This window comes from Schistocerca gregaria, chromosome 3, assembly GCF_023897955.1.
Source record: "Schistocerca gregaria isolate iqSchGreg1 chromosome 3, iqSchGreg1.2, whole genome shotgun sequence".
Classification (NCBI taxonomy): domain Eukaryota; kingdom Metazoa; phylum Arthropoda; class Insecta; order Orthoptera; family Acrididae; genus Schistocerca; species Schistocerca gregaria.
Genome location: NC_064922.1, coordinates 855674092 through 855689664, shown reverse-complemented (window position 1 = coordinate 855689664; position 15573 = coordinate 855674092). Strand labels below are relative to the sequence as shown.

At 44.4% G+C, this 15573-nt stretch overlaps 1 protein-coding gene across 1 annotated transcript in view; it reads left to right on the top strand.

Moving 5' to 3' along the window:
- Positions 1-15573, top strand: part of LOC126354818 (chitooligosaccharidolytic beta-N-acetylglucosaminidase-like) — a 283179-nt gene that overhangs the window by 118583 nt on the left and 149023 nt on the right. The window contains exon 2 of the mRNA XM_050004757.1: positions 1845-1956. Coding sequence (XP_049860714.1) covers positions 1862-1956 — 95 coding nt within the window. The 5' untranslated portion in view covers positions 1845-1861. The remainder of the gene's footprint in view (positions 1-1844; positions 1957-15573) is intronic.

Here is a 15573-nt window from a genome sequence, read left to right as displayed (position 1 = left end):
TGCACGACCGCATATTGGAGGTCCTGTACGGGGCTTTCGGGATACAGAAAATTCGACTGCAGCCCTGGCCAGCACATTCTCCAGATCTCTCAACGACTGAAAAATTCTGGTCAGTGGTGGCCAAGCAACTGGCGCGTCACAACACGCCAGTCACTACTCTTGATGGACTGTGGTATCGTGTAGAAGCTACATGGGCAGCAGTACATGTACACGCCATCCAAGCTCTGTTTGACTCAATGCCCAGGAGTATCAAGGCCGTTATTACGGCCAGAGGTGGTTGTTCTGGGTGCTGATTTCTCAGTATCTATGCAGCCAAATTGCGTGAAAATGTAACCACATGTCTGTTGTAGTATATTTGTCCAATAAAGATCCGTTTATCATCTGCTACTTGCTGTAGCAATTTTAATGACCAGTAGCGTATACGTCCTACTTATACCATGTGTCTTTTCATTCAACTTATATTATAAAGAATTTCATAATAGACTATAAGCGAATTTTATGGAAAATTTAAAGCATTAAAATTATAAACGAATCTCTCGCTGATTGCCATTTCTGTTCGGATAAAAACGATGTTTATACTATATTTATCCAACAGAGATGGTATGAGGACAGAAGGGTGCAACACATACAAGAACAAAAATTACTTCAAAAATCAAATCGGACTATGTGTAGGCAAACTATTCTTAAAATTATCTATGCATTATGGTAGATATTTGACTTAATTTATATAAATCAAAATATCGTATAATAGATTAAACCAATTACCGGAATCGACTTGTCTGCACTCGGTGTTTGAATAAGACCTGCATTGCTTTACAATGCTTTATTTAAAACGTGTCAACAAATAAGCTGAGCACTGCTCTCGGGCTTGGAAGCTGTACCTTAACAAAACCTTTTACGTCACTGTGAATAAGAAATTGTGCTGACTTCCAGCAAATGGTAGTAATATTTGGCATAATTTGTTTAAAGGAAGCCAAAAGCGAAAACATGAATGACACGACGAGTGTTAATAAAGAAAAACAAATTATTTCATAATTTATATGAAAAAATAATTTCAGGCAATATAATCTTGTAGGCAAAAGTGTGTGTTATGTTACTTTGCAATCAAGTTTTGTTACTTGGATATTTGGGTTATGATTAACAAAATGACATTTCTCTCTAAGCAGCGGATTGTGTGTATATCGGGTGCATGCAGTTAGTTTTAGATTGACAGAAATAGCGGAGAATTCGAAAGAATTATATCGAAACGTTATGAAATGGATCTTTAGCTTTGTAAAGCAACTGTCACTGTCAATTAAACTCCTCTGCAAGAACCGTGTGATTTGAGATGTTATTTTATTGGTTTTTTTTTTTTTTTTGTCAGCTGTAGTGGCCGAGCGGTTCTAGGCGCTACAGCCTGGAACCGTGCGACCGCTACGGTCGCAGGTTCCAATCCTGCCTCGGGCATGGATGTGTGTGATGTCCTTAGGTTAGTTAGGTTTAAGTAGTTCTAAGTTCTAGGGGACTGATGACCTCAGATGTTAAGTCCCATACTGCTCAGAGCCATTTGAACCATTTTTGATTTGGAACGGTTGTTCGCAGAAATATCGTGGACATTCAACGATTGCATCCGGCAGTACGCCCGGGAATGTTGGAAGCGTAGGTAGTGTTAGTTCGATCTACCCTCCGGCATGCACTGTTGAGTAGCTTGAGTTTTATGTATGTAGACATAGAAGAAATATGGATGCAGATCAAGTCCCCATCGCCGAGTAGCAGCAATGTGGACGTGTTTGCTCTCTCACCATTTCGCAGCGGCGGTGCACTGTCGCCTGAGCAGTGGGTGCTGACTCGCTGACTTGTTGCAGGTTGCTGACAGTTCGCGATGGCGCCGGCCCCGCCAGCGCTGGAGCTACTGACGTTGACTCTGCTGCTGACCTTGCTGCCGTCGCCGCCGGTCGTGTGGGCCAATTCACCGCGGTGAGTACACACAAGAGTGAACTCTGCAGGCACATGGCAATCCGAGACGCGTAGCGTAGCTACCAGGTTGTGAAAATGTAGTACACTCAACATCACGAAACTGCTGTCATGTCAACTCACTAACTGCAATAAAAGCACAAAGTCTTCCACGACCGATTTGCCCCATTAAACGCTGTCGGTGCAGCTGTCGCGTAAACTCTCAGTAAAAAGCTGAGCTTTCGGCAATGTCCACCACTTGTCTTCGTTAGAAAAACAGCTGACCGCCGAAGAAGTACCGGAGTCGGACACCCTTAATTCTTCGACAGTGTCTTGCTTGCCCGACGGAGGTTGTTGTTGTTGTGGTCTTCCGTCCAGAGACTGGTTTGATGCAGCTCTCCATGCTACTCTGTCCTGTGAAAGGTTCTTCATCTCCCGGTACCTACTGCAACTTACATCATTCTGAATCTGTTTTGTGTATTCATCTCTTGGTCTCCCTCTACGATTTTTACCCTCCACGCTGCCTCCAAGGCTAAATTTGTGATCCCTTGATGACTCACAATATGCCCTACCAACCGATCCCTTCTTCAAGTCAAGTTGTGCCCCGAATTTCTCTTCTCTCCAATTCTGTTCAATACCTCCTCATTAATTATGTGACCTACCCATCTAATCTTCAGCATTCTTCTGTAGTACCACATTTCGAAAGCTTCTATTCTCTTCTTGTCTAAACTATTTATCATCCATGTTTCACTTCCATACATGGCTACACTCCACACAAATACTTTCAGAAACGACTTCCTGACACTTAAATCTATACTCGATGTTAAAAAATTTCTCTTCTTCAGAAATGCTTTCCTTGCAATTTACAGTCTACATTTTATATACTCTCTATTTCGACCATCATCAGTTATTCTGCTCCCCAAATAGCAATACTTATTTACTACTTTAAGAGTCTCATTTCCTAATCTAATTCTCGCAGCATCACCCGATTTAATGCCACTACATTCCATTATCATCGTTTTCCTTTTGTTGATGTTCATCTTATATCCTCCTTTTAAGACCATGTCCATTCCGTTCAGCTGCTCTTCCAGGTCCTTTGCTGTATCGGACAGAATTACAATGTCATCGGCGAACCTCAAAGTTTTTATTCCTTCTCCATGGATTTCAATTCCTACTCCAAATTTTTCTTTTGTGTCCTTTATTGCTTGCTCAACATACAAATTGAATAACATCGGAGATAGGCTACAGCCCTGTCTCACTCCCTTCCCAACCACTGCTTCCCTTTCATGCCCTTCGACTCTTATAGCTGCCATCTGGTTTCTGTACAAATTGTAAATAGCCTTTCGCTCCCTGTATTTTACCCCTGCCACCTTCAGAATTTGAAAGAGAGTATTCCAGTCAACATTGTCAAAAGCTTTGTCTAAGTGAAAAAATGCTAGAAACGTAGGTTTGGCTTTCCTTAATGTATTTTCTAACATAAGTCATAGGGTCAGTAAGTAAGTAAGTGGTGGATGTTGCCGAAAGCTCAGACTTTTATTTTGAGTTAAACAGGTAGCACATCAAAAGAATTTAGTACAAACAAGCTTACGTAGAAACTAAATGGAAATTTCAACCTTCTGCCTATACACATGTAAGAAGATACAGTGACAGGAACCGACACAGTTCTGTTGAAGTATGACGCTATTTATAGCCGAAATCTGGATTTGCAAGAGCAATAAAAACTAATGGAATTGCCTGTCCTTCCTTATGGCACACGGTCGCTGTGCACAACGGGTCCTGGTCGACTCAAAGTCGATTAAGGATATCGAAATGTTTACTCAACAACATAACGCCTCATTACAAAACAATTGTCATACAACAGAGTGCAGAACGTGGAAGTATGTAACTTGTGAAAGCAATAATACAAGTTTCGAGTAAAAGTAACCAAACTGGAAATTTCGTTCAACAAGGAAAAAACTGATAATTTCTACACATCTACAGCAATACTCCACAGGCCATCTTGCGGTAGATGGCTATGGGTACATCTGACAACTTTACCCCTATTCCTGTTCGATTCGTGAATTGGTACGCGAGAAGAACAATAGGCTATTTTCCAGTGTTAAAAATATGGTTCGGACTGTTATTCTGAGTGATTATAAGATTCAAATAACATTTAGGGCCAATATGCTCACGAAATACATGTTATTTATATTATATTAAAGCTTAAAAATCATTAAATATCACTTCCAATAATGTTTGCGTTTGCAGCCGGATCCCATCAACATTCTGCCGCGGTATTTCTGCCCAGAGACGTCCGGCCATCCTCAGGTCAGTAGACGAATTACTGAAGAGACTTGAGGCAGGTCTGATGTACGGACGTCTCTGGGCCGAAATATCGTAGCACAATGTTGATGGTATCCGGCTCAGAACCCGAAAATTGCTGCAAGAAGAAATACGCCGGGAAAATTTCAGAAATCACATCAAATATCACGATTTGATCACGTGGTCGAAAACGCTCACTTATTGGCTGAAGCTCTCGTGACGTCTCAGACTAGGAGTAAGACGACGCTGACGCGTGTTATATGAATGTTAGTCGAAGTTACTAGGTTTTTGCGTAAACAGCTTAGCTATTTAATGAAGGAAAACGTAATTACAAGTTTTAAGTGACAATAGTAACAAAATTTCTAAACGCTGGTAGTGCAAACCTTCCGAAACTGAATGAGTTTATGCTCCAACCATTTACAGCGACGATATGTGCATTATTAAAATCGCTCAAAATAAGGAATTGTACTACTGTCGCAAATGGATCTGTATATTATAACTTGACTGTCGACTATTAGTCATGAACTACGACTCAAACCTCTTTAGATATCACAGGTTCGAATCTGGAAAGATAACCATACGCCCACGGTACAATGACACTTGGACGATGATGTTTTGTGTACGGAGAGATACACTGAAAGGCCAAAGAAGCTGGTACATCTCCCTAATATCGTGTAGCCCCCACCTCCCGAGCTCGCAGAAGTGGCGCAACACGACGACGTGGCATGGACTCGAATAATGTCTGAAGTAATGCTGGAGGGAACAGGCACCAAGAATCCTGCGGGATGTCCATAAACCCGCAAGAGTACGAGGAGTTGGAGACCTCTTTTCAGAACAGCACGCTACAAGACATCCCAGATATTCTCAGTAATGTTCTTGTCTGGGCACTTTGGTGGGCGGCGGAAGTGTTTAAAGTGTTTAATCTCATAAGAGTGTTCCTGGAACCACTCTGGACTTGTAGGGTGTCGCATTGTCGTGCTGAAACTGCCCAAGTCCGTCGGAATGCACAATGGGCGTGAATGGATGCATGTGATCACACAGGACGCTTAGGTACATGTCACCTGTCGGAGTCGTATCTACACCTGTCAGGGGTCCCATATCACTCTAACTGCGCACGCCCCACACCGTTACAGAGCCTCCAACAGCTTGAACAGTCCTCTGCTGACATGCAGGATCCATGGATTCAAGAGATTGTCTCCATACTGGTACACGTCCATCCACTCGATACAATCTGAAACCAGACTCGTCCAATCAGTCAACAGTTTCCAGTCATCAACAGTCCAATGTCGATGTTGAAGGGCCCAAGCGAAGCGTAAAGCTTTGTGTTGTGCATTCATAAAGGGTACACGAAAGCACATATCCATGATGTTTCGTCGAATGGTTCGTAGGCTGACACTTGCTGGCGGCCCAGCATTGAAATCTGCAGCATTTTGCGAAAGGGTTGCACTTCTGTCACGTTGAACGATTCTTTTCAGTCGCCGTTGGTGCCGTTCTTCAAACACCTTTCTCCGGCCGCAGCGATGTCGGAGATTTGACGTTTTACAGGGTTCCTGATATTCATGGTACACTCGGGAAATTGTCGTACGGGAAAATTCCCACTTCATCGATACCTCGGAAACGCTGTGTCCCATCGCTCATGCGCCGACTATAACACCACGTTCATACTCATTCAGATCTCGATAACCTACCATTGTAGCAGCAGTAACCGATCTAAGAACTGCGCCAGACACTTGTTGTCTTATATAGGAGTTGCTCACCGCAGCGCCGTATTCTGCCCTTATTTTATCTTGGTGGTCATTCCTCCCTGTGTAAGTCGCCGTCAACAAAATATTTGCTCATTCGGAGGAGAAAGTTGGTGATTGGAATTTCGTGAGAAGATTCCATCGCAAAGCAAAACGGCTTTCTTTTAATGATGTCCAGCCCAAATCTTGTATCATTTCCGTGACACTCTCTCCCATATTTCGCGATAATACAAAACGTGCTGCCTTTCTTTGAACCTTTTCGATGTACTCCGCCAAACCTATCTGGTAAGGATCTCACACCGCGCAGCAGTATTCTAAAAGAGGACGGACAGGAGTAGTGTAGGCAGTCTCCTTAGTATGTCTGTTACATTTTCTAAGTGTCCTGCCAATAAAAGGCAATCTTTGGTTAGCCTTCTCCACAACATTTTCTATGTGTTCCTTCCAATTCAAGTTGTTCGTAATTGTAATACATAGGTATTTAGTTGAATTTACGGCTTTTAGATTAGACTGATTTATCGTGTAACCGCCGTTTAACGAGTTCCTTTTAGCACTCATGTGGAGGACCTCACACTTTTCTTTATTTAGGCTCAACTGCCACTTTTCGCACCATTCCGATATTTCTTCTAAATCGTTTTGCAGTTTGTTTTGGTCTTCTGATGACTTTATTAGTCGATAAACGAGCTTTCATTTACTGGAATATTAAGGCATTAATGTCAGATAAAACCCTAAAATTTGGGCAATTTTTTCACGGATTTTCGGAGAGCCGTAAAAATCCAGCGAAAGGAGATATCAAAAGTCTGTTGCACGCCTATTTGTAATAATGGTACGTGAAGCTTTGTATAAAATGGCACTAATTTCGTTCTGATAGATTTTTCGAAAAAAGTAATGTTTGTATTCACTTTGAAGGACAATTTCATTTGTTTATCATTAAAACGGTATCACGCCAATTAGCATTAAAATTTATATGTATATCCACATAACATTTCTTGACAACTATCTCCAGTTTAGTTATATTGTCCTGAAAAGCTTGGATTCTTCAAGGTTTTCTTCAGAGTATTGCAATTTCGCATACATCCCCCTAAAAAGCTGCTTCCCCTAAAAAAAGGTATTTGATATTTTTCTGGGGTTGGTATGGGTGGGGGGGTGACAAGTTAAAACTCCGCACCGGGTACCAGACTTCACAGTCGGGTACTTTTCCTTTGCTGTTAGCGTTACACTGTTTTTATCTACATCAAATGTGGGCTGGTATTTTCATATCAATTAGGCATTTTCTTCAAGTATGTCCGCATCTCCTCACGATCGTGTAACGAAGACATTCTCCTGTAGACAGCAGTATTGCTAGCGAACTGTCTGCAGGTCCGGCTGACTCTGCCCCGCCAAATCGGTTGTGTAATGAATAGTCTCTCTCTCTCTCTCTCTCTCTCTCTCTCTCTCTCTCTCTCTCTCTCTCTGCCATCCACAATTCAGCACATTCGCATCGGTAATTGGTACAACAACTTCCTTAGAATTCACTCGCTCTGGAATGTTAAAGTGCTGGAAAAGACCGTGTATCTTAGAAATCTCCTTCCCGGTTGTTTCTCTATTCCGAGTACAGAGAATGAAGCGTCACTTTCGAACTGAGGCTCCCTCCAGCTGTCAGAATGTGCGGCACGTATTCCGATACACTATCTCGACAGCAACGTGTCTGTAACATCACTTACCGTCACTCCACTGCACAACACAACACACCGTTATCAGGTGTCCCGTGCACTGCAACACTGAGCTCTACTCAACGCTTATATGGCATATATAACATCAGCCACGGAAAAAAAACACGTGGAGCCGCAAAACTTTGCAAAGGTATACTTTCCCTTTTTATCTACGATATCGTTGGTTTGTCTATAAGTGCCGGTTCACAACTTCCTTTCACATATTAAGCATTTTCGGTGTTATTTTACCAATTAACAACGCAAAAGAAATGTTGTGTGTACTTTTAAATGCGAAAATTTGAGATTAGGCTTTGCCGATACCGTTATGGATATCAATTGAAACTAAATTAACAGTAACTATTCACTCTGCAGAATTATACACCCATCATTTGGTGGATCTATGTGAATCAATCAGATACAGACTTATTTCAAGTACGACTTTTGCGTAAGGTGTTCCACAGTCTGGCAGCAGAGGACAAAAACTATTCTTGCACATAGCTCGATGTTATGTGGACGCTTTGATCACACAGATGAATAGTAACACAAATGTTAGCGCCATAACACATCCGATACGTGTTTTCCTCTGCTGTCACACGTCCAACGCAGGCTGTTTCATTACGTCATACGTCAAGCAAGCCCTGCATCATAATAATGAAATATTTCTCAATTCAGCTTACGTGTTACACACTCTTAAATGAAGGTGAACGCCAATTTCCTGAATGCTTCAGCGCATCACAACAGAAACCAGAATCCCTCATAGAGGGTCAGCTGCTGTATCCACGGACGTCACTTTTATAAGTTGTTTGCTGAACAAACTTAACAGGACAGTAGAGGGACTAAAACGTTAAAAAATTCTGTAAGCTTACCAAAATAAAAACGGAATGAAAAAAATAGTATGTACATCAAACAGTACCATTCGATTTCGGATTAGAAATCTGGACCCAGCTTTTGTCAAGGCAATGCATTTGCAAAGTAATCGATGTATTCTTATTTTAGTTTTAATTTAATGGTATTGATATAAATATCACTCTTGGTGCTATTGGTTCGTGGAAGCTATGCACGAAATATCCTGTCATCCTTTTAGTGCAAGTAAAAGGTGGATTGGAATTTCAGTAACTGCCAGCAACATTAGGCATCATATCTACAGGTTGGGGCAAATAAAAGTGGCCCGGACAACATCGTTTCAGAGTACAAAGAAACAAATAGAGCAAATGAAATACAGTACTACCGTGACTGTAGCAGATGTTGAAAGTGACCACAATTCATCTCTTGGCGCTTTTGTACCCTGGTCAGCAAGTTGCTGAAGGCGAATCGAAGATGGACTGTTGGAACTGCTGCAGTCTCGTCCGAAATGTTCTCCTGCAGCTCTTGAAGACTATGAAGACTGCTGCGATGCACCTTAGACCTGAGGCCCCCCCACACGCAGAAAGCGCACACTGACAGGTCAGGTGACCTGAGTGACCAGCTAGGGCCGCGACCACACTGACCTCTGCTAGCAATTCTGTCAGGCGTGAAGACTGTATAATGCGCTCCACGGTTCGGTCGGCTGTGTGCACAGTTGCTCCACACTATTAAAAGTTTAAGTAATTGTAGGTCTTTTCCTCCTCCGTTAATGCTGGCACAAATTCACCTCCAATCGTACCTTCTCGTCCGGGCCACTTTTATCCACCCCCCCTCCCCCATGTATAAACGAGAACAGCGAAAACTTCAATCACTTTATCATAAATATTCGCAATTATCTATTCAGTCGCTCAGTGACCATGTTGTTGTTGTTGTCTTCAGTCCTGAGACTGGTTGGATGCAGCTCTCCATGCTACTCTATCCCGTGCAAGCCTCTTCATCTCCCAGTACCTGCTGCAACCCACATCCCTCTGAATCTGCTTAGTGTATTCATCTCTTGGTCTCCCTCTACGATTTTTACCCTCCACGCTGCCCTCCAATGCTAAATTTGTGATCCCTTGCTGCCTCAAAATATGTCCTACCAACCGATCCCTTCTTCTAGTCAAGTTGTGCCACAAACTTCTCTTCTCCCCAATCCTATTCAATACCTCCTCATTAGTTACGTGATCTATCCACCTTATCTTCAGCATTCTTCTGTACCATACTGACCCCGAAACGGAAGATGACAGAGAGATGGCTGAAATACTGAATTCGGTCTTCCGAAACTGTCTCACCCTGGAAGATCGTAGTACGGTCCCTCCTTTATATCAACGTACGAATGTCGAATTGCCACATACTGAGATAACCGATCGCGGAATATAAAAGCAACAGTAATAGCTTGGTAGTGGAAAGCCATCGGGGCCAAATGAGCTACCTGTCTCCTTCTAACAGCAGTTTACCGTAGTTTATTGGAGTACCGAAGGGTACTTAGCTACGGAAAACAAGCGCACGTCATTCCCGTTTTCAAGAAGTGTCGAAAGACAGACGCTCATAATTATATATCTATAACGTTGACGTCACATTTTGGTATAATTATTCAACATGTTCTAGGGGTAAAGAATTGTTTTTAGAAACGAAAATCGCCTCTACAAAAAACATTAAGAACTCTGCAAAGAGAGATCCTGCGAAATTCAGCTCGGTCTGTTCCTCCATGAGATCCACAGCACCGTATGCAACGGCTTCATGAAAACACTTGACACCGTCTCGCACTGCCGTTTGGTTGAAAAACAGGAAACCTTACTGAGTATCGGACCCGCTATAAGACCAGATTCAAGACTATCTTAGGACAAAATTGACAGATCGACCGGTAAATTCCCGTGGTACCCCAAGGAAGTATGACAGGACCATTACTATATATACAGGGTCTTACAAAAAGGTACGGCCAAACTTTCAGGAAACATTCCTCAAACACAAATGAAGAAAAGATGTTATGTGGACATGTGTACGGAAACGCTTAATTTCCATGTTAGAGCTCATTTTAGTTTCGTCCACCTACGCTCAATGGAGCACGTTATCATGATTTCATACGGTATACTGTACCTGTGCTGCTAGAACATGTGCCTTTACAAGTACGACACAACATGTGGTTCATGCACGATGGAGCCCTACACATTTCAGTCGAAGTGTTCGTACTCTTCTCAACAACAGATTCGGTGACCGATGGATTGGTAGAGGCGGACCAATTCCATGGCCTCCACGCTCTCCTGACCTCAACCCTCTTGACTTTCATTTATGGGAGCATTTAAAAACTCTTGTCTACGCAACCCCGGTACCAAATGTAGAGACTCAAAAATGGTTCAAATGGCTCTGAGCACTATGGGACTCAACTGCTGTGGTCATAAGTCCCCTAGAACTTAGAACTAATTAAACCTAACTAACCTAAGGATATCACACACATCCATGCCCGAGACAGGATTCGAACCTGCGACCGCAGCAGTCGCACGGTTCCGGACTGCGCGCCTAGAACCGCGAGACCACCGGCGGTAGAGACTCTTCGTGCTCGTATTGTGGACGGCTGTGATACAATACGCCATTCTCCAGGGCTGCGTCAGCGCATCAGGGATTCCATGCGACGGAGGGTGGATGCATGTGTCCTTGCTAACGGAGGACATTTTCAACATTTCCTGTAACAAAGTGTTTGAAGTCACGATGGTACGTTCTGTTGCTGTGCGTTTCCATTCCATGATTAATGTGATTTGAAGAGAAGTAATAAAATGAGCTCTAACATGGAAAGTAAGCGTCTCCGGACACATGTCCACATAACATATTTTCTTTCTTTGTGTGTGAGGAATGTTTCCTGAAAGTTTGGTCATACCTTTTTGTAACACCCTGTATATATAAGAGTCAAAGAAATTGGTACACCTGCCTAATATCGTGTACGGTATCCGCGAGCACGCAGAAGTACCGCCAACACGACGCGGCATGGACTCGACTAATGTCTGAGGTAGTGCTAGTCCGTAACCTTGGGGTAGAGATCTCTTCTGAGCAGCACGTTGCAATGCATCCCAGACATGCTCAATAATGTTCATGTCAGGGGAGTTTAGTGACCATCGGAGGTGTTTAAACTCAGAAGAGTGTTCCTGGAGCCTCTCTGTAACAATCTTCGACGTGTGGGATAATGCATTATCCTGATGGAATTGCCCAAGTCCGTCGGAATGCACAATGGACATGAATGGATGCAGGTGATCAGACAGGATTCTTACGTAGTTGTCACCTGACAGAGACGTTTATAGTCATATCAGGGGTTAAATATCTTTGTAACTACACACGCCCCACACCATTACGGAGCCTCCACAAGCTTGAACAGTCTCCTGCTGACATGTAGGTTCCATGTATTCATGAGGTTGTCTCCAAACCTGTACACGTCCATCCTCACGATGCAATTTGAAACGAGACTCGTCCGACCGGGTAGCACGTTTCCAGTCACCAACAGGCCAATGTCAGAGTTAACGGGCCCAGGCGAGGCGCAATGCTTTGTGTCATGCAGTCATCAAGGGTACACGAGTGGGCCATCGGCTCCGAAAGCCCATATCGACGATGTTTCGTTGAATGGATCGCACGCTGACACTTGTTGACGGTCCGGCATTGAAATCTGCAGACATTTGCTGAAGGGTTGCAATTCTGCCACGTTGAACGATTCTCTTCAGTCATTGTTGGTCCCGTTCTTACGAGATCTTTTACCGGCCGCAACGATGTCGGAGCTTTGATGTTTTACCGAATTCCTGATATTCACGATACACTCGCGAAATGGTCGTAGAGGAAAATCCCCACTTCATCGCTACTTCGGAGATGCCGTGTTCCACCTCTCGTGCGCCGACTATAACTCCACGTTCAAACTCACTTAAATCTTGAGAACCTTCCACTGTAGCAGCAGTAACCGATCTACCATCTGCGCCAGACCCTTGTTGTCTTATATAGGCGTTGCCGACCGCAGCGCTGAATTTTGTCTGTTTACGTATCTCTGTATTTGAATACAGATGTCTGTACCAGTTTCTTTGGTGCTTCAGTATATAAATTACTAGTAGAAAGAGTGGAGCTGTCTAAGACTGTTCGCAAATGATGCGGTTGTCTATAACAAAGTAGCAACGCCGGAAGACAGTACCGATTTCCAGAATTACCTGCAGAGGATTGATGAATGGCGCAGGCTGTGATAGTTGGTCCTAAACGTAAATAAATGTAAAATATTTCGTGTACAAAGAAAAAGAAACTCACTGCTGTACAGCTACACCACTGATGCCAAATTGCTGGAAGCAGAAGCTACCGTAAAAAATGTGGGAGTAACCATTCGGATTGTCCTTAAGTGGAGTGACAACACGAAACGAACAGTAGGAAAAACGTCAGGTCGACTCATAGGAAAAATCTGAAGGAAATATAACTCTTCCAGCAAGGAAGTGGCTTTTGTGCGACCAGTTATTCAGTATTGTTCATCAGTCTGCGATACTTACCGGGTATAACTGATAGAAGAAAGAGAAAAGATCCAACGAAGAGCGGCGCGTTTCGTTACGGGATCGTTTGGTCGGCGTGAGAGCGTTACACAGATGAAGAACGAACTCCAGTGGGAGACGTTACAAGAGAGGCGCTTTGTATCACAAAGGGGTTTGCTATTGACATTTCGAGAGCGTACTTAACTTCCACATATATCTCTCGGAATGACCACGACGGAAAACGTCGAGAAATTAGAGCTAATACAGGGTCTTACCAACAACCATTTTTCATGAGTCGAACAGGGAAAGGGTATCAGAAGTACCCTTCGCCACACACTGGAAGGTGCCTTGAGGAGTGTGGATGTAGATGTAGATGTAGAGGAGGACGGCTGTCTCAGATACTGAGATAACGTCAGGAGTGACCCAAGAAAGGGCGACAGGCCGGCTCCTGTTCTCTACGTACATAAATGATGACTGCACACAATACAGTCAGTGATTTTTTTACAGAGCGCTACGTGGCGTTGCGAACATAAAAACCTAAACAGCCATCTTACATAGCCCCCATGCTCTCCACAAAAAAATTTACAATTTGTTTTGGGCAGTGGTCAATACACATTTGCCCATAGTACGAACTGAGGTCGCTTGCTGACGGCGTTGAGTGAGCGTAGGGGGGGATTCAGGATGACATGGACAGAATCTCTCGATGGTGGAATGACTAGTAGCTTCTTTCAAACGTGCATCAATTCAAGTTAATGCGGATGGGTAGGAGGAACATTCCTCTAATGTTGGAAAACTTTATTAACTACACTCCTGGAAATGGAAAAAAGAACACATTGACACCGGTGTGTCAGACCCACCATACTTGCTCCGGACACTGCGAGAGGGCTGTACAAGCAATGATCACACGCACGGCACAGCGGACACACCAGGAACCGCGGTGTTGGCCGTCGAATGGCGCTAGCTGCGCAGCATTTGTGCACCGCCGCCGTCAGTGTCAGCCAGTTTGCCGTGGCATACGGAGCTCCATCGCAGTCTTTAACACTGGTAGCATGCCGCGACAGCGTGGACGTGAACCGTATGTGCAGTTGACGGACTTTGAGCGAGGGCGTATAGTGGGCATGCGGGAGGCCAGGTGGACGTACCGCCGAATTGCTCAACACGTGGGGCGTGAGGTCTCCACAGTACATCGATGTTGTTGCCAGTGGTCGGTGGAAGGTGCACGTGCCCGTCGACCTGGGACCGGACCGCAGCGACGCACGGATGCACGCCAAGACCGTAGGATCCTACGCAGTTCCGTAGGGGACCGCACCACCACTTCCCAGCAAATTAGGGACACTGTTGCTCCTGGGGTATCGGCGAGGACCATTCGCAACCGTCTCCATGAAGCTGGGCTACGGTCCCGCACACCGTTAGGCCGTCTGCCGCTCACGCCCCAACATCGTGCAGCCCGCCTCCAGTGGTGTCGCGACAGGCGTGAATGGAGGGACGAATGGAGACGTGTCGTCTTCAGCGATGAGAGTCGCTTCTGCCTTGATGCCAATGATGGTCGTATGCGTGTTTGGCGCCGTGCAGGTGAGCGCCACAATCAGGGTTGCATATGACCGAGGCACACAGTGCCAACACCCGGCATCATGGTGTGGGGAGCGATCTCCTACACTGGCCGTACACCTCTGGTGATTGTCGAGGGGACACTGAATAGTGCACGGTACATCCAAACCGTTATCGAACCCATCGTTCTACCATTCCTAGACCGGCAAGGGAACTTGCTGTTCCAACAGGACAATGCACGTCCGCATGTATCCCGTGCCACCCAACGTGCTCTAGAAGGTGTAAGTCAACTACCCTGGCCAGCAAGAGCTCCGGATCTGTCCCCCATTGAGCATGTTTGGGACTGGATGAAGCGTCTGCACTTCCAGCACGAACGCTGGTCCAACTGAGGCGCCAGGTGGAAATGGCATGGCAAGCCGTTCCACAGGTCTACATCCAGCATCTCTACGATCGTCTCCATGGGAGAATAGCAGCCTGCATTGCTGCGAAAGATGGATATACACTGTACTAGTGCCGACGTTGTGCATGCTCTGTTGCCTGTGTCTATGTGCCTGTGGTTCTGTCAGTGTGATCATGTGATGTATCTGACCCCAGGAATGTGTCAATAAAGTTTCCCCTTCCAGGGACAATGAATTCACGGTGTTCTTATTTCAATTTACAGGAGTGTATTAGGTCTACAACTTTGCTTCCGCCGTTTTGCAACAGACGGCAGTAGCGGCAAGTGGGGTTCGGGTGGTTGATGATAGGTGTAACACAATAAGCTTAGGAATCTTTAAACATAATACCATAAAAATATTAGTCGATTTGTGATTGCATCGTAAGGTTATTCTCGACTAAGTAAGTCAACTTATGTATCCATTTTTTCGCCATTTGCGGGAAGTTTTAATTTTCTGCTTTAACATGAAGATATCTTAAACCAATGGTGGGAGAACTGTTGGTGGAGGAACGTGCAGAGAATGTTTTCAACGCCTTAAGAACGGTGATTTTGATCTCGAAAAC